The sequence below is a fragment of the Phoenix dactylifera genome, chromosome 4, assembly GCF_051530095.1.
Source record: "Phoenix dactylifera cultivar Ajwa chromosome 4, Ajwa_hap1_PhDact_Kaust_v1.1, whole genome shotgun sequence".
In the NCBI taxonomy this organism is placed as follows: domain Eukaryota; kingdom Viridiplantae; phylum Streptophyta; class Magnoliopsida; order Arecales; family Arecaceae; genus Phoenix; species Phoenix dactylifera.
The window spans coordinates 975,436-995,589 of NC_143193.1; the positions used below are offsets into that span (position 1 = coordinate 975,436).

Consider the following 20,154-nt stretch of genomic DNA (forward strand, 5'->3'; position numbering starts at 1 on the left):
TCAATATCATTCAACTAGGATGGTCGGTTCCTTTCTGGAATTATTCGCAGATGATACCGCGGTGGAGATTGGGGCCACAGGATTTTTTAGGCTGGGTTGACTTGGGCCATGCCACAATAAGCTAATCGAATCCGCCAACTTACTATGAAATCCATTATCCCAAAAAGGCTCTAAAAGATTAGTGAGGGATTTATTTATTTATTTATTTATTTTGTACATTGGCAGCTCACACTAGTCTCCTATGAGCATTATCATCAGAGTCAAAGGACAAAATACTCCATAGAGAATCTCTCCGAAATTATGAGCAGGAAAGGAGGCGATCCAATCAGCAGCTCGATTCGTCTTCCAGAACACATGCACAACCTGATAGGCATCGCACTCTCTCAGCAACCTCCGAATGAAGATTAGTGAGGGATTCGGCTTCGTTTTTTATGTCCAAATTTTTTATGTTTAATTAGCCATAAAAGGAACAATTAAATGAAGAAAAACTCGAAGAGACTCGTATACGAGTCAATGGGATCGAATGGGTCAAATCTCATTCCTTGCACATGAATTATTTTTAAATGCACCGACATTTTCGGAACATGTCGTTGCCAATTAGCTCATCTCCTTTCAATAGGCAAATCACCAGAACAATTGAATTGGATCCATAGCAGAGAGATAAGATGATTGGTATGGTGCACGGCAAGATGTAGGTTATAATTTCTCTATGAATGAAGGCATGATGATAGATTTTAGAAGGAAAAAAAAAAAGAAAAAAAAGCTTATTGAGAGTCCTTGAATATATTTTTCACTTTGAGCATTCTAATATATCATGCTTTGTATTCTTTTCGTTGGAAAGAAAAAGAAAAAAAAAATAGTTTTACTGTCCCTTTTATCCCATGCAGTGCTACTTACCTTTCTACAAAATTTTACAATTAAATTTTTTGCAAGTGCATAAAATAACCACACTTATTTTCATTTATTTATAAAAAAATTTCATCAGCAATGTACTTGGAATTTTTACTTCACCATTATTTTTTTATCTTAGACTCTGCAAAACTAGTAGTGATGGGGTGGATATAGGGTAGAAAAAGGTGTGATTATTCTCTCATAGTCTCAAAAGGAAAAAAAAAAAGATGGAGAAAGAAAAAAGTGGTGATTGATGCTGATAAAGTAGGATCTATACTTTAAACATACAAGAAAACAATTAAAATAAATTCCTTTCTCTACAAATTCAGTAATTAAGTTATTTGGAAAAGCTCCAACAAGGAAATATTTAGTCATTGCCATCTGGAACTTTAACTTCCGTACAATAACACATTGTTAAATTTTTTTCTTCTGATGTAAATACATTGTTAATTTAGGATAAGTAAATAGTCCAGACTCCAATCCTGGAGGCCGCATCAATTCAGACAAGATTTTCTTTTATGAACTCACATCCAAAAAAATGGGCATCCATCGCCTTCATGTAGCCGTTTCAGTAACTACACAAAGAGATAAGCTTAAGATATCTAATTCTCTAGCTCATCTTTTTAAATTTATACTATCCTTTATCTTTCATTTCTTGATCCCTTTTTTATTTCCAATATTCTTTTTAAATGGTATGTTAAAGTGCGAAATCTTCCACGCATGTCTTTGATTTTTTATTCTTCTTAATGCTTCTCTTCAAACGAAAGATCGTCACCTTTTTATGCTTTTCATTTCAAAGCATCAACTCGAAGGTAAACACCAAACCAGAACCACGCATCCCTTTATAGTTTATTTATATATATATCGTATCTTCTTTCTCGAGCACATAAACTGAAAGCAATGTTTTTTATAAGAAAAGGATCGGTCGACGCCATGAATCCGGTCAGGAGATTGGTAGATGTCTGGACGCGTGGGAGGGGGCCGACCGTGACGAGTCGACACATGTGGAGTTCTCCGTAGTTTGTACTGGACGACTACTGAGCTGAGAGGGAGAGAGAGAAGGTGGTGGGGGTGGCGGTGGTGAGGTGGTGGCTCTGCCGCCGCGCGTGAGCGGCTCGCCGGCCGAGGTTTCTCCCGTACTGATACGAAATGAAGGCACCGAAAAGCCTGCTTCCCCTCCCCCGCCGTACCCCGGACGTGAGGTGGAAAAGGGCGAGAGAGAGAGAGAGAGAGAGAGAGAGGGGAGGTTCTCCTCTCAGCCCTTCATCTCTTCTTTTCTCGAGATTTAGTTGGAAGAGACAAAGGAGGAGATCGACGCGAGGTGTGGCCAAGTACGGTGACCAGCCTTTCTCAGCCCTTTTCGTTGTAAGTGCTTCCCCTCCCCCAAGCTCTCTCTCTTCACTTGCACAGATGTTTTACAGCACCTTTTCCAGAACGAAACAAGATAATTACAGCAATGTCAGCAATGTCCCCGGTTGGAAACAGGCCCCCGGCTGGATCAGTCTTGATTGTTTCAGAGAGGATTCAGACTGATTTCCGGGACATTAAGCCAATGAAGAGACAAATGATACACTTACATGCCTAATAACATATGTGAGCACGTGAAAAAACTTATATTTTCTGTAGACAACTCCTGGTGTCTGAAAATTCTAGGTTGAAACTTTCATGATGTCACGGGCACCTCACACTAAACATAGATAAGTACATTTAATATATAATTTTTTTAATATTATATGGTTCAAACATTTAGATTTTATTCTTTTAATACTTTTTTTTGCACAATATGAATACTAGCTAGCTAGTGGTAAATTTATGATTAAGGTTGCATTAATTTGAATGAGTAAGACGTAGATAAAACAATCACATATGGCCCAAATATGCGCCAGCAAAACCGATTCATTTAATACTCGGAAAAAAAAGGTCTATTGAGTTTTACTTGCCTTTTCATATATAAATTAGAGAGGTTGATTTGTAATTTATGTCGTAGCAGTGTGCCACTATTTTGTTTAAATTCTCATTTAACAACCCTGATGCCAACTTTAGTATTTATCAAAGTAAGTTCTTCAAAATGAAGGTATTTACCAATTAATTTATTAGTTTCTATTTTGCTAGACAAAAACCAACATATGAACAACTAGTTTTGTGTGGAAGTAATAGGTATTTTTTTAACAAAGTACCAATACTTCACGAAAAGAACACCTATCTTTCAATTTTAAATCCGAATGGCCAAAAATCTGCCGCTATTCCCACGTCCTACTTTCTGGATTTAATAATTTTTGTTTTCAATATGATGTTTATTCACTAGTGAAGCTGCCCATTATTCAATCTCTTAAGTATGCCATGAAAGTTCAACCATTGAAGCCAAATTTTTCTATATCATTTTCATCGAGTTTCATGATCCATTTGTTAAAAGATTCATTGCAAGTCCATTGAATCAAGATGTTCAAAAATGATAAGCCTAGATATTCAGCAGGTATATATGACATTAACAATGTCAGTACTCACCAATTCTACTGCGTTTTCTTGGACCCAGCTCTAATTGAAGGTCAAAGACTATTTTTCTTTTTTTTTTCACTACAATGAATAACTCATACAATTTTCGTAAATAAATTCAAAGAAGTTGAAAAGTAACAACTTCTTCCACCAAATTAGAGAACTCTTTAAAAGTAATTTGCCACAAACGAAGCCGTTCATCACGGGGCTATGCCCTAAATATTTTAAAGCAGAGAATGACAACTACTTATGCCACTAACATATCTTTCAATATTATAGCTGAATCATCTTCGACCGAGATTGTGTTGGCCGGCAACAAAATCAATAAACTCCTAAATAGTCCATGATGGGACAAGGAAGGGCTTGATGGTAACTTGACCGAGTGTACTATATAGGCTTATCCTCTCTCGTTGCGATAGGCCTGCAGATGGAGTTAAAGTGTTGTTACATCAAAAGATTCATAAGCTAACATAAAGTATAAGTAATATATATTATATATTAAACCTCGAAGCCCCATTTTCTCTTGGATCAGCGCCTTGAAGGCCCCAATGCTGGTTCCATGCAAAGGCAGTCGTCGTACCCCCGCTTGCGATTCCCCAGGTGCGACCCTGTCGTTTTCCGGTTCCGATGGTACAACTCCACATGTACCTCTGCGACGATCCATGTAAACGAGGGAACCCTGGCCGCGCTCGGTGGAGGGGAATATCGGAGTGGACTGTGGATAGAGACGCATGCAATCGATCAGCTTCTGCAGCTGGTCATGAGGCTTCATCTGATACCAGACTGACAGTCTTTCCACCATGCTGAGCAGTCAAACATAAGAGGAATGGCAGTCAATATATATGCAGCTAAAAGATTATTTATCGAAATCAAATAGGAGGATTGATATTTTCAGCAAAAGATATATATATATATATATATATATATTTCCTCTTTGCATTGTATTATGGAGCTTGTTGAATTAGTGCTTGGATTAATTAGATATCGTAATATTTTATTAGCATAATATTATAGCAGTAGATAACTCTCATCGCAAGCACACCGATCAGTAAACGAATTAATGAACTAATAATCGTGAGGCTATGAATCTGGCAAAGGCAAAAATTGTAAACAAACTGAGAAAATTAGACTGGTAGCTAATTAAATTCAGCAAAATAAATGCATCGATTGGATGATATTGGTCATTTGTAATTATCTTCTTCCACTCTAAGCATCTTAATAACTATCTAGTGTTTTTTCATGGGTATGCACAATTTGGCTTTAGAGCAAAGACCGGTGCGCAAGTGCATTGAAAAAAAATATATTTCACCGAATCGGCTTCTCTACGTACTCGGAGTATGAGTTTTGCATCGCACCGATCTCCAACTGCCACATGGAATTGGATCAATGAGAAAATAGTGAGGTGTATTGGTTAAGCACTGGTGCATTACACCATTGAAATTTGGAGATGTACAAGCAACTAATTAGTTTGATAATTTTTGCTGGCTAATTATTTAGTGCGAGAACATTTGAGCTAAACAAGGCAAATAGGCGAGCCTTGTAGCGACAGCAGAAAGAAACCGCCTGCCGTAGGTAAGGACACCACGGGACAATTTGGTAATTTCATCTTTCCAAGGCAGCAAGCTGCCAGCCTCCCCGCTTAAAAGCGAGCGAAAAGCAAACATGAGAGAAGAAAGCGAGGAGGAGAGAGGCCAATCAACCAATGGATCCCGGGGACGCCTTCTCGGCGAACGCCTTCAAGTGGGATCCCCGGGTGCCGGCGCCAACGCCGCTTCCTCACTGTCGGTCGATGGAACCCCCACCACCGCCGGCGGCTGCGGGGGAAGAGGAGGCGGTGGAGCATCGGCAGGAGCCGCGGGAGCTGGGGGAGGTGTTCGCGGGGTACGGGGTGCGGTACGCGACGGTGGCGCGGCTGGGGGAGCTAGGGTTCACGGCGAGCACGTTGGTGGGGATGACGGAGGGGGAGGTGGAGGAGGTGCTGGCCGCCCTCGCCCACCTCTTCCGGTGGGACCTCCTCCTCGGCGAACGCTACGGCATCAAGGCCGCCCTCCGAGCCGAGCGCCGCCGCCTCCTTCACCACCACCAGGCCATGCTCTTCCTCCACCACGACCACAACCACCAGCACGCCGCCGGCGATGATGTTCGTCGAAGGATGCTTCTTCTCAACTCCCCCGACCGCCACCTTCTCGCCGGGGTCCTCGACGCCCTCTCCCAAGGAGGTGAGACCCCCCCCCCCCCCCCCACCAAAACCAGCGCACGTTAGAAAAATCACGCCTCTGTTTGCTGTAATGCGCCGTAGGTGTGGCGTTTTCGGTTTAGGTTCGCCTCGACCTTCTTGTTCAACTTGAAGAACGTTCTTTCATCCTTCTTCGAGCTTTTTAGTGCATGGCGCCGTATATCCTCCTACTAGTTCGTTAAATTCTCCTTTTCTTTTGGTCATTCTGAAACCCACTTTTGTTGAGCCCTGGAAACGGAAGCCCAGTGGTCCTCATAACTCCACTGATTGGAGAACATGTCGATCTACACCGAAGGCTTCTGTTCTGGGTTGCGTTTTTGATGCTTAAATCAAGTTTTTATCCATTTCCTTCATCATTATTTATTTTTTATTCGAGTTCAAGAATGAATTACTTCTGAGGAAGCTTTAGGTTTGCTAAAATGACCAGATTCAAATATTAGGGAAGAAAAGCATAAAAAAGCATGTAATAGGAAATATGATATGGAAGATAAGAGTATAAAAAGAATAAGTGGCAATTTCATAACCTTTTATTAGATTTCGGTTGACGGAAAGCATGCAGCCCGTTAACGTTTTTTCTTATACATACATTTTTTTTAAAAAATACACAAAATTCATACAAGTGTATGATCTTACACTTACGACCCTGGAGATAATCTAATATTTTCTCTCTCTTAATGTACAGTATTTGATACCAATTGTCTTTGATTTTGGATTCTCAGATATATCCAATCTCTGGCCTCCTGTAAGATATCTACTATCTCTTTGAAATGAGACAGGACTGTCTGAGGAGCCGGTGCAGCAGGAGAGGGAGGCGGCGGCGAGCGTCGGGGAGGCGGCAGCGGCGGCGGCGAACAACGACGGCAGGGCCAAGCAGCGGCGGAGCACCACGAAATCCAAAGCCAAGAAGAAGAGATCATCGGAGGAGGAGGGGGAGGAGGAGGAAGATGGGTGGGGAACGGGATCGGAGGGCTCGGAGGGATCGGAGAGGAGCGTTGTGGAGCGGCAGAGGGAGCACCCGTTCATCGTGACGGAGCCCGGCGAGGTGGCGAGGGCGAAGAAGAACGGGCTCGACTACCTCTTCCACCTCTACGAGCAGTGCCGCCACTTCCTCCTCCAGGTCCAGTCCCTCGCTAAGGATCGTGGCGACAAGTGCCCCACCAAGGTACGTACCCGCGTGCTCCAACCCTCTCCCTCGCCTGCCACGTACTCTCTTTTCTTCTTCACCATGTCACGGGCCCCACTGCTTTCCTTGTATTTTATCTATTCCTTGCCTTCTCTCCTCCTAAGGTGGCGGTGCAACGCCCCGCCAGCCACATTTCGGCGCCCACAATGCAGACTTGGTGCATCGCACTGCGCACTGCTACCCATGCTATCTTTTACGCACCGGTGACGAGACCTGACGATGTGTCAGTGTGTGGTTGGTCTGAAAGTTGGTGCCTGACTTGTCTTGTCGGGTGCATCGACCCTCCTTTGACTGCCACCTCAGCATGAAACGTAAGCCAGAGCAACGATGGTCTCTGACACATGGACAGGTCTAATTAAGTAAGGAACAGGACATGTGAATGTTGGTCGGAGCACGCATCTTATTGTATCTGTTTGGTTTCATCTAGTGTAGTTTGGCATCACTCATGTTTCTAAGCTCATTCTCTCAATTATAACCATGCTTCGAAGATCATGTTTCACTCTCTAAAACTCAAGAGCTCAATGTTTTCAATTCTCCACAGAAAATCAGCAAGCCATGACGCACAGAAAAACTCAAATACATGGAATCGAGAGTTTACGTTGATAACTTTTTGTTGCCATGGATGCAGGTCACGAATCAAGTGTTTCGATACGCCAAGAAGGCTGGGGCGAGCTGCATCAACAAGCCAAAGATGAGGCACTACGTGCACTGCTACGCCCTTCACTGCCTTGACGAAGAGGCATCAAATGCACTGCGGAGGGCGTACAAGGAGAGAGGGGAGAATGTGGGTGCATGGCGACAGGCATGCTATAAGCCCCTCGTGGCCATCTCTGCGAGGCACGGCTGGGACATTGATGCCGTCTTCAATGCACACCCTCGCCTTTCCATCTGGTATGTTCCGACGAAGCTCCGGCAGCTCTGCCACCTTGCCCGCAGCAATGCCGCCACCTCCAACTCTGTCTTGGGGGCCACCTCATCCAACGGCTTCCCGCCGCCGCCGCCGCCGCCGCCGCGGACGACGACGGCGACTATGTTTTAGTTGTCAATTAGGAGCTGCCTGAGGTTTATTTGGAGGCTGTGACATGTAACTCTTCTTTACTGTATCATGACCTGTTTAACAATGCAGCGTCTTGCTGCTAAGACAGGACTGGTCCTTTCAAAGGCAGATTGAGAGGCAACCGGGCCTCAAAAATTATATAGTGATTTCCATTGTTTGATGCTGATGATATAGGAAATTGTGTGCTTGTAGTTCTCATAATTGACATGATAGTTGAAAGGGCAGACTGTTCGGATAAACAATTGCATTTTGTAGCCGGTCGCGTTTAATTCTTTAATTAGCAAGATTTTTTTTTTTTTTGCTAAATGGATGATTCATGTAGTTCTAGTACGGATACGTCAAAAAAAAAACCGAAAAACAGCATGTCACCGAGTACTCTAGGTAACTCGCTCTCTTCATGCATAGAGCTTTTTCGAAGTGATCGGCCTAGAGGCCACTCAATCCGTGACTCCATTAGCCTCTCTGTAAATATGTTTGGCCTGTAAAGCTAGCTATATCGAGAATTGGAACGATTAGTAGGATTCTGTTGGTTGCCGCATTGGCTTCTTCTAAGTGAGATGAACTAGGAGAAATTAGACTTGAATGTGCAGGTAAATAGCATGCTCTATGCTTTCGGTATTTGAACTCAAATGTATAAACAGTTTGTGTGAATTCATTTGCATGAGAAATCTAGATAAAAATATGTTCAAAATCTGAGAGTTAGTGTTTTGCAAGGAGTGAATGATTCTCTTACCCGTTCAAAATCTGAGAGTTAGTGTTTTACAAGGAGTGAATGATTCTCTTACCCATCCAAGGGCCTGCTAACCTACCTACAGTCCTTATATATGAGCAAGCACCTCTCAAACTGATGGAACCGAACTCCTATATCTCACCACCACATAGCACCTTTGAAACATCTTAATTCATTCATGACGGTTCCTACTGGTTTGAAGATTCTTCGGCACCATAATCTCTACCCCTAGGCTCATCTTTAGGGCTGCAAATGGGTCGGATCGGGTCAGTTCTGAGTGACCCCGATCCGATCCGGTTTCTTGTTCGGATCTTAATTTTGGATCTAGATCCGACCCGGTTGAAAATCGGATTGGGTCGGATCGAGTTGGGTCTATACCTACAAATTTTGACCTGATGGTTCATTCGGGTCGGATCAGGTCCCGATCTATATATTTTTATATTCAAAATTTTACTATATAATAGTAAAAAACTGACCCAAAAAAATGGGTTACGTTGGGTCCAGATCCGGGTCAAAATTGGTTGGATCCGACCCGACTCGAAAAATTGAACGGGTCTAAATTTAGGACCTGACCTAGCCTCGTACGTCCTAAAATTCGGATCAAGTCGGATCTTATGCGGGTCGGATCGGGTCACATATGGATCCGACCCATTTGCAACCCTACTCATCTTAGGTACACTATAAGCCATCTGCAGTTTTTCATTATGATTCCTCTCCCTCCTCTCAAACCGCTGCCAACTTAGTGACAGGCACCAACCCTTCCACTAAAGCTCCTTTAAAGCAGTTACACCACACTCCATAAATACTATCTATTTCCAGGTGTGATTGGTCTTCGGCCTTGAACTAGCGCGCAAAGGACTAAAACAAATCAGATATTGGTATATTCATATTCGTGTTAATATTTTTCAAAAAATATAAATATAGATATAAATTAAATAGATACCAAAATTAATATTTATATATATTTGAAACAGATATGCGTACAAATTGGATATTAAGTATATTCATATTTGTTAAAAGCGGATATGAATACAAGTCGGATATTAATTACATCCATATTTTTTCCATCTAAATATGTATAGAAGTCAGATATTACTCAGATATAAATTAGATTTTTTACTAAAATTCAATAATAAAAACTAATACTAATCCTATAATTATAAAGGACAGAAACATAATTCACTATGCATAATGTAGAGTCAAGGCTAACTCATCTGACTAGATTTATAATAAAATATTAAAATAAAATTATCTAATGATAAAAATATAATATTAAAAATATTAATTTTTTGTAAAAATATTATCATTACTCTTTAATTATAGTATAAACAAAAAATAATCATGAATTATCTATTTTTTAGAGAACTTATAAGAAAAAAGTATATATAAATGTAGTAGTACATAAAAGCTACTAATATTTATAAATATTTTTTGTACAAAGCCTTGAAAATATCTCAATATATATTTTTTATTTTAATCAAAGAAAAGGGATCTTTTTTTAAAAAAAAAATATGATTAAAATATAAAATATAAATTATGATTAAATTATTTAATGATCCGAACAACATTTTAATAAAATAAAAAAAGCCACACGCATATATGTATATATTAAGAATAATGTTATGATTTGGTGGTTGAGTGCACCATCGGAATTCGATACAAAAACAGATTCGATCAGATTTTATCCGAACCACTTTTAAGCTTAGCAGTGCACCGTGCCCTCCAACTCCAACCAACTCAGCCCGTCTCTTATGAACCTGATTCTTTTTCATGACCTCTCTACCATCACACTTTGCCATCTTTTGAATCTCAACCTCCTCTAACCCAACCCTTGGTTCCCCTTACAAGCATTAACCAATGCACTTGGCTGAATTCTGCAAGTTCTGTGCCGGAGGATAGGCGATTTCCATCTGTTGTTGTTGAGAGATATCCAAGCCATGGTTTGTGTTGGAGTGGTACTTCAGGCAAAGCATGTGTTCGGAGAGGCCAATGGGGCCGCAGATTGGGTGACTTCTTTTGTTACTAACCACTCCGAAGACCACCTCTAGGTGGAAGAGGCGGAGTTACCCAGTGCTCTCCATGATGTGTTGCTTTTTGATTATTTTTTTTTTTGGCTGTATCTATACACGTTATGTATGATATTGTCACTTTAGCCAAAAAAAAAAAAAGAAAAAAAAAGTCATGTTATCTGCTTTCATTGGCTCCTTTTATCACCTCATATGCCTCGTTCAAATGCCCAGCTCGACTTAGAGCATTGCCTATCGCACCGCCATGGTGCTCGATCCTTGGCTTGATTGAGTACTTCATTCATCCTATCAAACTAATGATGAGCTTTGCCATCAACGGTTAAACGAACACACTGCATCAGGCATCAAACCTTCACGTCCCATCCTAACAAACGCTTGGGCTGCATCCGAACCAATCTCATGGATAGCCCAGAGAATTCCGAAAGGAAATATTGTTCCTTCGAATATGATTGAAAACTTCCTTGGCCACTTAAAATTCTCCCACATTTTGATCAATGTCTATTCAAGGCTCTCAAGATACACCTTGCTTTTCCGATTTATTTTATGATTTTTTTTTTCAGTGTTCTAATCTCCTGCATAGCATCCATAAAAAATATGATATGTTCTAGTTGATTCATCGGTTGCAGCCTATGTGTTATCGCACGAGCTTCCAAACCAAAAGAGCGTTTGGTATGGGGCGATCATCTTAGGATCGAAATTGATGTGGGTGGAGGTAATGAGATCACTGCATTTGGTTGCACCATAGAGATTCTACGTGGTAGTGATCCCAATCACCCCCGCCCCTCCATCCCTCAAATTACCTCCCAACCTAGTGATGGGGTACGCATCTTTGAGGTCGATAATCCAAGATCACTCTAGAGCCGTGATCTTGAGCTGCAAATTGAGGATAAAATCATCCCTCAATCTAGCGAAAAAAATTGGTATATCAATATACCATCAATATATTATTTTATATTAATATTATATATATTATTTATGATATATTATATTATAATATATTATTAATCATATTATTGTCATATTATCCAATGATAATTTTAAATTATAGTAGAAATATATTATTGTACTTTATATTTATATAATAAACATATTTAATATATTACTTCTATTTGCCTTATTTTACTAATCAAAATAATTATTAGACTAAAAATAATATATTATAAGTATAAATAAAAATATTAATTCTATAATAACAATTAATATACTTATAGGATTAATAATTTATCAAACTAATAAAAATATATTTTTATGGAATATATCAGCAGTAATTTTGGCATTATATGATGAATGATCTTGGATTTCTATAGAATACCAAAGAGGTTACTCATGGATACCTAGAAATCTTTAATTACTAGAACATAATATACCAAATGTGGTGATCTTAAATTATCAGGAATCAAATTATTCCACAATAAGGATCACCGATGATCTAAGATCACCTCGGTGATCTCATTTGGGTTTCCGAACGCCACCCAAGTGGTTTAGGTATCCTTATCATTTGGGTCACCGAACGCCACTCACTGGAGTCCCTTATTACACCACCTATACCTATCTGTGATGAAATCCCATCTAATGAACGTTTCATATTAATCTTGAGGCAACATGAAGTTGGTGGATCCCAAACCACCTGCACAACTTTTGATCCATCTACCAATCTAGCACTCATGTCTCTATCTGTAATTTACTAAAATATTTAGATATTAAATTTAAAAATAGTCAGAAAAATAGGGAATAATTGTACCTAAGTATTATACGATACAAGTTTTCACAAATATTAATTCCGAGCATTGCTCTATAGACACTTAGTTTGCTTACTGTTGCTGAAAATTGGACCCGGGGGCGACTATCGGTTGAGAAGGAGGAGCTCCGATGCTGGAATGGCAGGTGGCGGTCCGTCGGCGAGTGGCGTCCTTCAGAAGACCTGCAGCAAGCCGGTGGTCGGGGTTTCCGGCGCCGGCCCTCTGATGTTTAAGTCAGAGGGGGCTTAATGTGTAGAAGAAAGGAGATGTGTGTTCCTGAGTTTTTGAGTTCAACCCCCCCTAAGATGAGAGGGTTCCCCTTTTATAGTGGGGTACTGGATTACTTGTGATATGATGGGGCCAAGTTACCGTATGATTGAGCATGTCGCGTGAATTAATGCGTGATCGTGCGAATTAATGCCTTGTCGTAGCAAATCAGGCCGGAGCCAAGAAGTCGTCATGGCTGATCAAACGCTGCCGAGCAGATTTGTCGTGGAGGACTTGAGATCCGTAGATAGCAGGAGGCACGCGCATTAATTATTGAGTAAGCCGGAGGTCTGCAGAGACTATGCGCATTAATTGTTGAGTAAGCCGGAGGTCTGCAGGAGCCATGCACATTAATTGTTGAGTAAGCCGGAGGTCTGCAGGAGCTATGCGCATTAATTATTGAGGGTGGCGGCAGGGCATGGTTCCTGGTCGTACTGTAGGTGGATGTGACCGCAGTAAACAGGTCGAGCGCTTTCAGGTCGGACGCCAGGCCGGGCGCCTTCAGGTACGTGTTGGCTACGCGGTCGTATGTTCCGGAGCGACTCATTTTTCCTCCAACATTTACGTTCTTCACTCATAACATAGATGTTTTTTAGGGATCATCATTAAAGTTTATTACTTATTATGCAACAAAATTTATCTATTAAAATTTTTATATTATTATAATTTATTATATTGACACATTATATTTTAAAAATAATTAAAAAAACGTACAACCGTATATTTTGTACGGTGCCGATCGAATACATACTAGTTAATATCCATTTGTATCTGTAATTATAATCCTTAAAATCTTTTTTAACATTACTTATATTTATAAACTAATCATCCTGGAAACGGATTCTGATAGACACTGCCATTCCAAAGTTGGAGTCCTTTTCAGCCAAAAGGAAACACCCGCCGTGCTTCCATTTCTTTCGTCAGCGGCGCGGGAACATTAGACGTACTACTTCTCCGAGCCTCGAGAAGCCGTGAAGCCCAGAGGGGAACCCTGCCGCCTACTTCTCTTTTCTTTAATGACCCAGCAGTCCTACTCTGCTGTAAAGGTATATATATGCCCACTGCCATTAACTTGGAGCAGGTAAGTCGAGAATGATTCGTCCATAGCAACTGCACTCTTCGTATGATGAGCAACATAACTTATAATCCAGTTCCAGTCCACCTGCAATGGGCACCAGGTGCTAAGCATAGGATAATGATCCTTGTAACTTGTCCCTGGGTGCCTTTACAAAGTCTATAGTAGCTTGCTCAACAATGAACCATTAGTAAATAAAAACCCAAAAAAAAAATAGAAAAGTTTTTTTTCCCATCGGTTGAAAATTAGGATTTTTTTTTCTTTAAAAATATTCTTAAGCTATCAAAATTCATGAGTAAGATTTTTTTCTTTATTAAGAATATAATAGATATTTTATATAATTTTTGTAGGGTGGTCTTGAGCAGGCAAGGGTTGAACCTTTCATCGACATGACTGGAGTGTGGGGTAGAGGAATATGTGGACCATGTACTTTTTTAGTGCGATTGGGTGGTGCAAGTGTAGAGACTCTCTGACATTCTACAAGAGATACTCTACATCATGACCTTGGCTGATGCCTTCCTCTAGTTAGTGAGGAGGTGGTGTAGCATGCCTCATTTTCAGGCCGGGGCACTTTTAACTACTTATTTTACCTATCATATTTGGATAGCCAGAAATTTCTAGATTTTCAAAGAGAGCAATACACTGCGGAGGCTTATCTTGAAGAGGGCGCGCATTGGGGAGAGGAAGGGGGCGTTTCCCAACTACAACATTGCTTCTTGGTGCCCAAAATCCAAGTCAATTTTTTTAAGAGCCATAAATGCACTTGAACAAGCGATGTCCATGTCCTGAAATTTTTATAAAATGAAAATCATGTAAGTTTTTTTTTATAACCTACTACTTATATGAATATAAATAATAGATAATAATTAATCTCCAATCATCTTTATTATATTTTTTCCTAGCTATTTTTTTTGAAAGTAATTAATATTTTTAAAATAAATTGTTTTTTTGAAAGTAATTAATATTTCTTAACCACCGCCTCTAAGGCGTTGGTTATTATTTGTCTCATTGTTTTATGTTAGAATATTTGTTTTAAAAAAAGATTTTAAGAAACAAGTGCCCGCTTCTCCCGCCCGGACGTTGGGACCTCAGTGCGCATTCGAACTGCACGGATTGTAAGAAGATTTATTACCTTGCTGTAGCTTCCCTCTTCTGGGTGGAGACGCGGCTACACTCAATTGGCTTCACGAATCACGAAAAACTTTTTGCTAAGAACGGTCTCTTAGGATGTCAAGTCCCGTTGAACCGGCGCGGCGAGATCTCTTGGAAAACGTCATAATGAAACGGCGTGCAGAAGACTGCTGATTTCGCGGCTCGTTCTACGTCATCACGTTTTCTTCGTTTTCTCGATCTCTTGGAAGCGGGAACCGGCGACCGGCAGCGTCGGGTGGAACCACAGGCTCCACCTACCGTGGCTTCTTTTTTTTTTTTTAATTTAAATAATAAAAATATTTTTTTATGAAAATAGGAATTCATATAGGAGTACATTCTGCCAAATCAGAAGAAAGTGAAAAATATAAATAAGACGGGAGCTCTACTGTGGATGTCCAGTGCAACTCCCCAGAGTGTCGTGCAATATAAGAGGCGACCCAATCTGCTGCCTTGTTCGTCTTCCGAAAAACGTGTATTGCCTAAAACTCATCCATCTCTATAACCAACCTGCGGGTCTCCCGAATGAGCGGGTGACTATCTCCATACCTATCAGCACCGTGGATCCAATTTATAACTATGGAGAAATCCCCTTCAAGATGCACCCGCCTCGCATAGGATATGCCCGCCCAAGCTGCCCACAGCTCTGCCCCAGCAACAGTGATGTCTGTTGAGCTCCGACCACCCACTGCAACCAAACTCCCAAAATGGTCTCTGATAACAAATCCAACCCCTTCCGACCTCCTGTCCATCGCCACACTGCCATCAAAATTCACTTTGAGATAACCAAGAGGTGGGGGCACCCAAGAATATCATTAATAGATAAATATGCAATATATATGTATATGTAAATAATTTTTTTAAAAAATATATAATTTTATATATTTAGAATGATATATATAAAAAAAAATTAGATTTTTTTGCATAGACACTCTTCTAAATATTTTCATGAATGCCCTCCAAATTGATATAGAAATAGCATGAATAGAAAAAAATAAAATTAGAATTTTTTTGCATATAAACCCTCTTAAATTTATAAAATTGTATAAATACCCTTGAAAGTGTTATTTGCATATATACCCTTATAAATATTTTTTTTTTCATATCTACCTATTAAGAGTATTTCAGTCATTTTCAATTTTAGACTACTAATTTTTTAACGGTATTAGATGATGTAGGCATATATACAGGAAAAAAGAAAGTAAATGATATACAAGCAAAATAAGTATTTTATGAGGATATAAATATAAATATTAATTTTGAAAGGGTATCCAAGCAACTTCTAATATTTCGGAGGCTATATATGTAAAAACAAAAAAAAAGAAAAAAAAAGTATTCCACCTTTCTTTTGCATACTTTTGGTTTGATATATTTATAAAAATATAATTATACATGTCATTTAGCTGTATGAAACAATATCATATTTTGTAGCCATAAAAGGTCCACTTTTCTGCTCATGAATGTTTTACTAATATAACTGGCCCTGTTTATGAAAATTAGAGTTGGCTCTGTCATTTGGCACTGCTTCTCTTCCATACTTGCAATGCAATATCATTTGTATAACCATGCATGCACACCATGCTCATGGCATATAAAGACATGAAGGGTATACAAGGGAGAATTTTGGGTGGTGCAAACTTTTGTTCCACATTAAAATGTACATATTCTATGCTTGATAAATGAATTATAACAAAATCAATGAAAATGACCTTTGTATTCTTCACTCAGTTTCAATTTCAGAGTTGACCTTACTTGAATAAATGTACAACCGAAGTCTGTGCCCATATAAATAACTTGAATTAGGATCCATAATTGAATTGTATGTATAAATCCGGCACGCTTTGATTTTTCTTGACTAATGATATTAGTTTATACATTTGAATTTGACCCTAAAATAGTGGGTTAGATGTAAAGTCAATCAAAATTCACTTGACTCGAGTAGTGAACTTGCTAGGTCGAAATGTATATTTGTATCCAATATTACTTAGATGTATCCAACTTGAATCCAAGCTAGAGCAAATTCTGTTTTTTCAGCAGATAGTCACATAGCATCAATTGCACAGTTAAATGTTTATGGGTTGATATATATAGTTACAGTGCTACAATTGACCAACTCAAATGGTAGATTAGACTACCAGAAGGCTTATCTTTCTTTGTTGGTTGATATTCAGCGGCTCATAGCTAGCTGTAACTCCTATATGATAAAACATATTTATAGGAAGGCCAACAGTGCAGCTGACTAGACAACAATCTATATAGTGGAGCATAGTGGCACAGTGGAGTGGAGTTCCTCCTTGGATCTGTCTTAGCTATTCAGAGATGTTCTTATGGCAAATGTTAGTGGTTTTATCTATTATAGTGTTTTGTAAAGCAGTTGCTTGAAAAAAAAAAAACTCACATGTATTGTTTACATTGCATCTAACTAGGGCCGGAATGGGATGGGCTAGGCCAGGCTATATTCGTACTCGAGCCTGGACTAAAATTTTTTCGAGCTTCAAGCTGAGCTTGGGCCCAAGAAATTTTGGAAAACCCAGCCCAAGCTCGACCTAAACCTAATTGGGCTGGCCCGAATTTGTGAAGTGGACTGCGGTCCATTGAATCACAAATAGCTTTCTCATTAATAATTCAGAATTCCGATCACTTTAAGATATCTTGAATTACATACAACTATTATACCTCTAGATAGGCTTAAAAAACATCAATACTTAATAATTGTGAATCCAAAGATTTAAAGAAGGATGATAAAGGCTTTGAGACTTGTTCGAGCGTGAATTCGGTCTCCATTTCTATTCTTGTTCAGGCTCAGGTCGGGCCAATAATACACCTGAGTCCGTCCTGAGAGACAAATAGGCTATGTATTTAAGCCTAAACCTATTCTGAAATCTTTTGAGCCTAAAATGGCCTTATTTTGTTCGGAAGCCGAAAAATGGCCTTCCATTTTGTTCTTCTTATTTCTTTTCTTTGGCTTATTTTTAACTCAATTGTACCAACTTGGCGGAGATGGTAGGATTTGCTGTATTTCTTGGACACCTCCTCATAGAGCCCTAATTAGAGAGTACTAGACATTAGGGCTGCCTATCTGGCCTATTATTGCTAGTTAAATAGGAATGCCTGGGTCTTTGAGGACAACAGAGCATTCCCGAGTCAGGTGGCAAAGAGGGCTCTTCCCTATGCAGCAGAGGTCATCCACTTTACCATGTCATCGTCCCTCGGGATGGTCGAGAAATGCTAGGGTCCCCTTTTGCTTGTGCGGCGCCCAAAACTGTGCTAGTCTCATGGAAGCCCCCATCTCTGTTTTCTTAAGGTGAACTTTGACGGGAGCGCTAGTGAGAGAGGAAGCACTAGAGGCGTCAAATTTGTTATTCGAGACCACACTACTAGACTAGTAGCAGCTAGAGGCCGACGGATTTTTGATATGTCCGTGATATGTGCTGAGTTTCGAGCTGCACAGGAAGGGGTCACCTGTGCAAGGCATATAGTAGGGGCGGATCACATTCTCCTTGAGGGCGACTTGGCCATCGTCATCGATTGGATCCAGAGTTTAGGATGGGAAGCCGACTCTAGTTAGCTTCTCCACGATATTTGCAGGCTTTTAGAGGAGGGTGCTTTTTGGAGGACATCGCATATCTACAACAATGCGAACATCGTTGTTGATTGGATAGCCTTCTACGCGGCCCATTACTCTGAAGGTTTTATTTGAGTGGACCATGTGTTGATTTTTTTTTCTGATTCATTAACTACACTTACATCCATAAGTGTGAACCGCCGTTGTACCAAAAAAAAAAAAAAATCCACGGGCCATACATGTATGTACAATGCATGCCTTCCGCTATGAGATTCATAACATGGTGCAGCAAAATTGAACCATATACACCGGTGCACGTTGCATCCAATTGGATATACCACAACCATTCGCACATCCCTTGCAACCACCGACCGTGCCATCCCAGTCACCACGCTCTGCAACCGAACACAATCATACACGTGTGCATGCTCTCGCATGCGACAAGCCTCAACTCGCACGCTTGCATTCGCAACTGAAATGAGTTCCACACGAGTCGTTCGGAGCCGGAAAATGGCCTTCCATTTCGTCTTTCTTATTTCTTTTATCCGCCTTATTTTTAACTCTTTTGTACCAACTTGGCAAAGAGGGACACGTGGTGAAATCTCTTAGGGAACTAGGGTTGGAGGCAGGTTGGACGCAGTTCAGGGGAAAGCGGAGGAGAAACCTTTTCAGGCTGGCGCACGCCACCTGATTGGAGGAGGATGGATGGGTGAAATGTACCACAAAACCTAGACTAAAATAAAAAAAGGTACATGCATGCATTAAAATAAGTGTATCCTCTCACGATCTGCTAAAAATATTTTCTATTCCCAGTCTCCACCGCTGATAGGACAAACCCCAGTCATCGTGTATCAGAAACAGATTGCCTACAAACCCCCCTACCTAAAGCTGGTACTTCGTACAAGTACACTCAGCGAGCATGCTATAAAAAAATTAATTTTACATAAATATGCTCCTAAAAATTTAAATTTCTATAAATATCCTTTTAAAATTATATTTATTTTTTATTTTGTTTTACAAAAGTATACAGATAAATATTAATTTTTAAAAAATATTCATATAAAATTCGATATTTAGAAATATATTCATACCAAAAAAAAGAAGCTCCTCATTAATTGAGTGATGCACTGCAATTCCATGCATACCTTCTCTCTCTTTTTTTTATTGGTACAATGAACATCTTCTCTTTATCTTTCAAAATATAAACAAAAAATAAAAAAAAAACATTAGCCTGAAAAACATAGAAGGTGACAAATTCTGATAATTAATATTTTCTAATATATCCGGTATATAAAGTTAAAAATTAATGCTTAAATGTTTAATATACGTTACCTTCCAAAATATAAATAGAAAATAAAAAAATTATTAGCTAGATGAGACAAATTCTGATAATTAATATTTTCTAATATTTCCGGTATATAAAGTTAAAAATTAATGCTTTAATGTTTAATATACTTTTTGTTGAAATATAGTAATTAATATTGGAACTGAAAATAAGCAGGAAAATTCATCAAATCTAATCACTCTACCAAATTAGCTTTTATGGAACCAATTATTATACAATTTTTAACAGGAGTGTAACATAAAGACAAGAATTAATTCTAGAGCAGGAGCGGGGGGCCAGGGGCAAGAGGGTCAGTTCATTTTTGCAACGGACCCCCCGGCCCCCGATACATTCCCCATTTGGCCCTCCCGACAGTGACTGGGCTCTCTCTCTTCTCTCCGCAGTCCATGCGATAAAG

At 39.7% G+C, this 20,154-nt stretch overlaps 1 protein-coding gene across 1 annotated transcript; it reads left to right on the forward strand.

Annotated features, from left to right (window-relative positions):
• Nucleotides 1-5,086: 5,086 nt before the first annotated feature.
• Nucleotides 5,087-7,848, forward strand: LOC103712418 (floricaula protein-like). Its single transcript, XM_008798936.4, has 3 exons — nt 5,087-5,603; nt 6,397-6,782; nt 7,432-7,848. Exons 1-3 carry the CDS (start codon nt 5,087-5,089, stop codon nt 7,840-7,842), a joined length of 1,314 nt encoding a protein of 437 aa, XP_008797158.2. The 3' UTR covers nt 7,843-7,848.
• Nucleotides 7,849-20,154: the final 12,306 nt, after the last annotated feature.

Coding starts and splice junctions, on each gene's coding strand:
- LOC103712418 (XM_008798936.4), top strand. CDS start 5,087: ATGGATCCCGGGGACGCCTTCTCGGCGAACGCCTTCAAGTGGGATCCC. Junction 5,604..6,396: donor CGACGCCCTCTCCCAAGGAG/GTGAGACCCCCC, acceptor GAAATGAGACAG/GACTGTCTGAGGAGCCGGTG. Junction 6,783..7,431: donor GCGACAAGTGCCCCACCAAG/GTACGTACCCGC, acceptor CCATGGATGCAG/GTCACGAATCAAGTGTTTCG.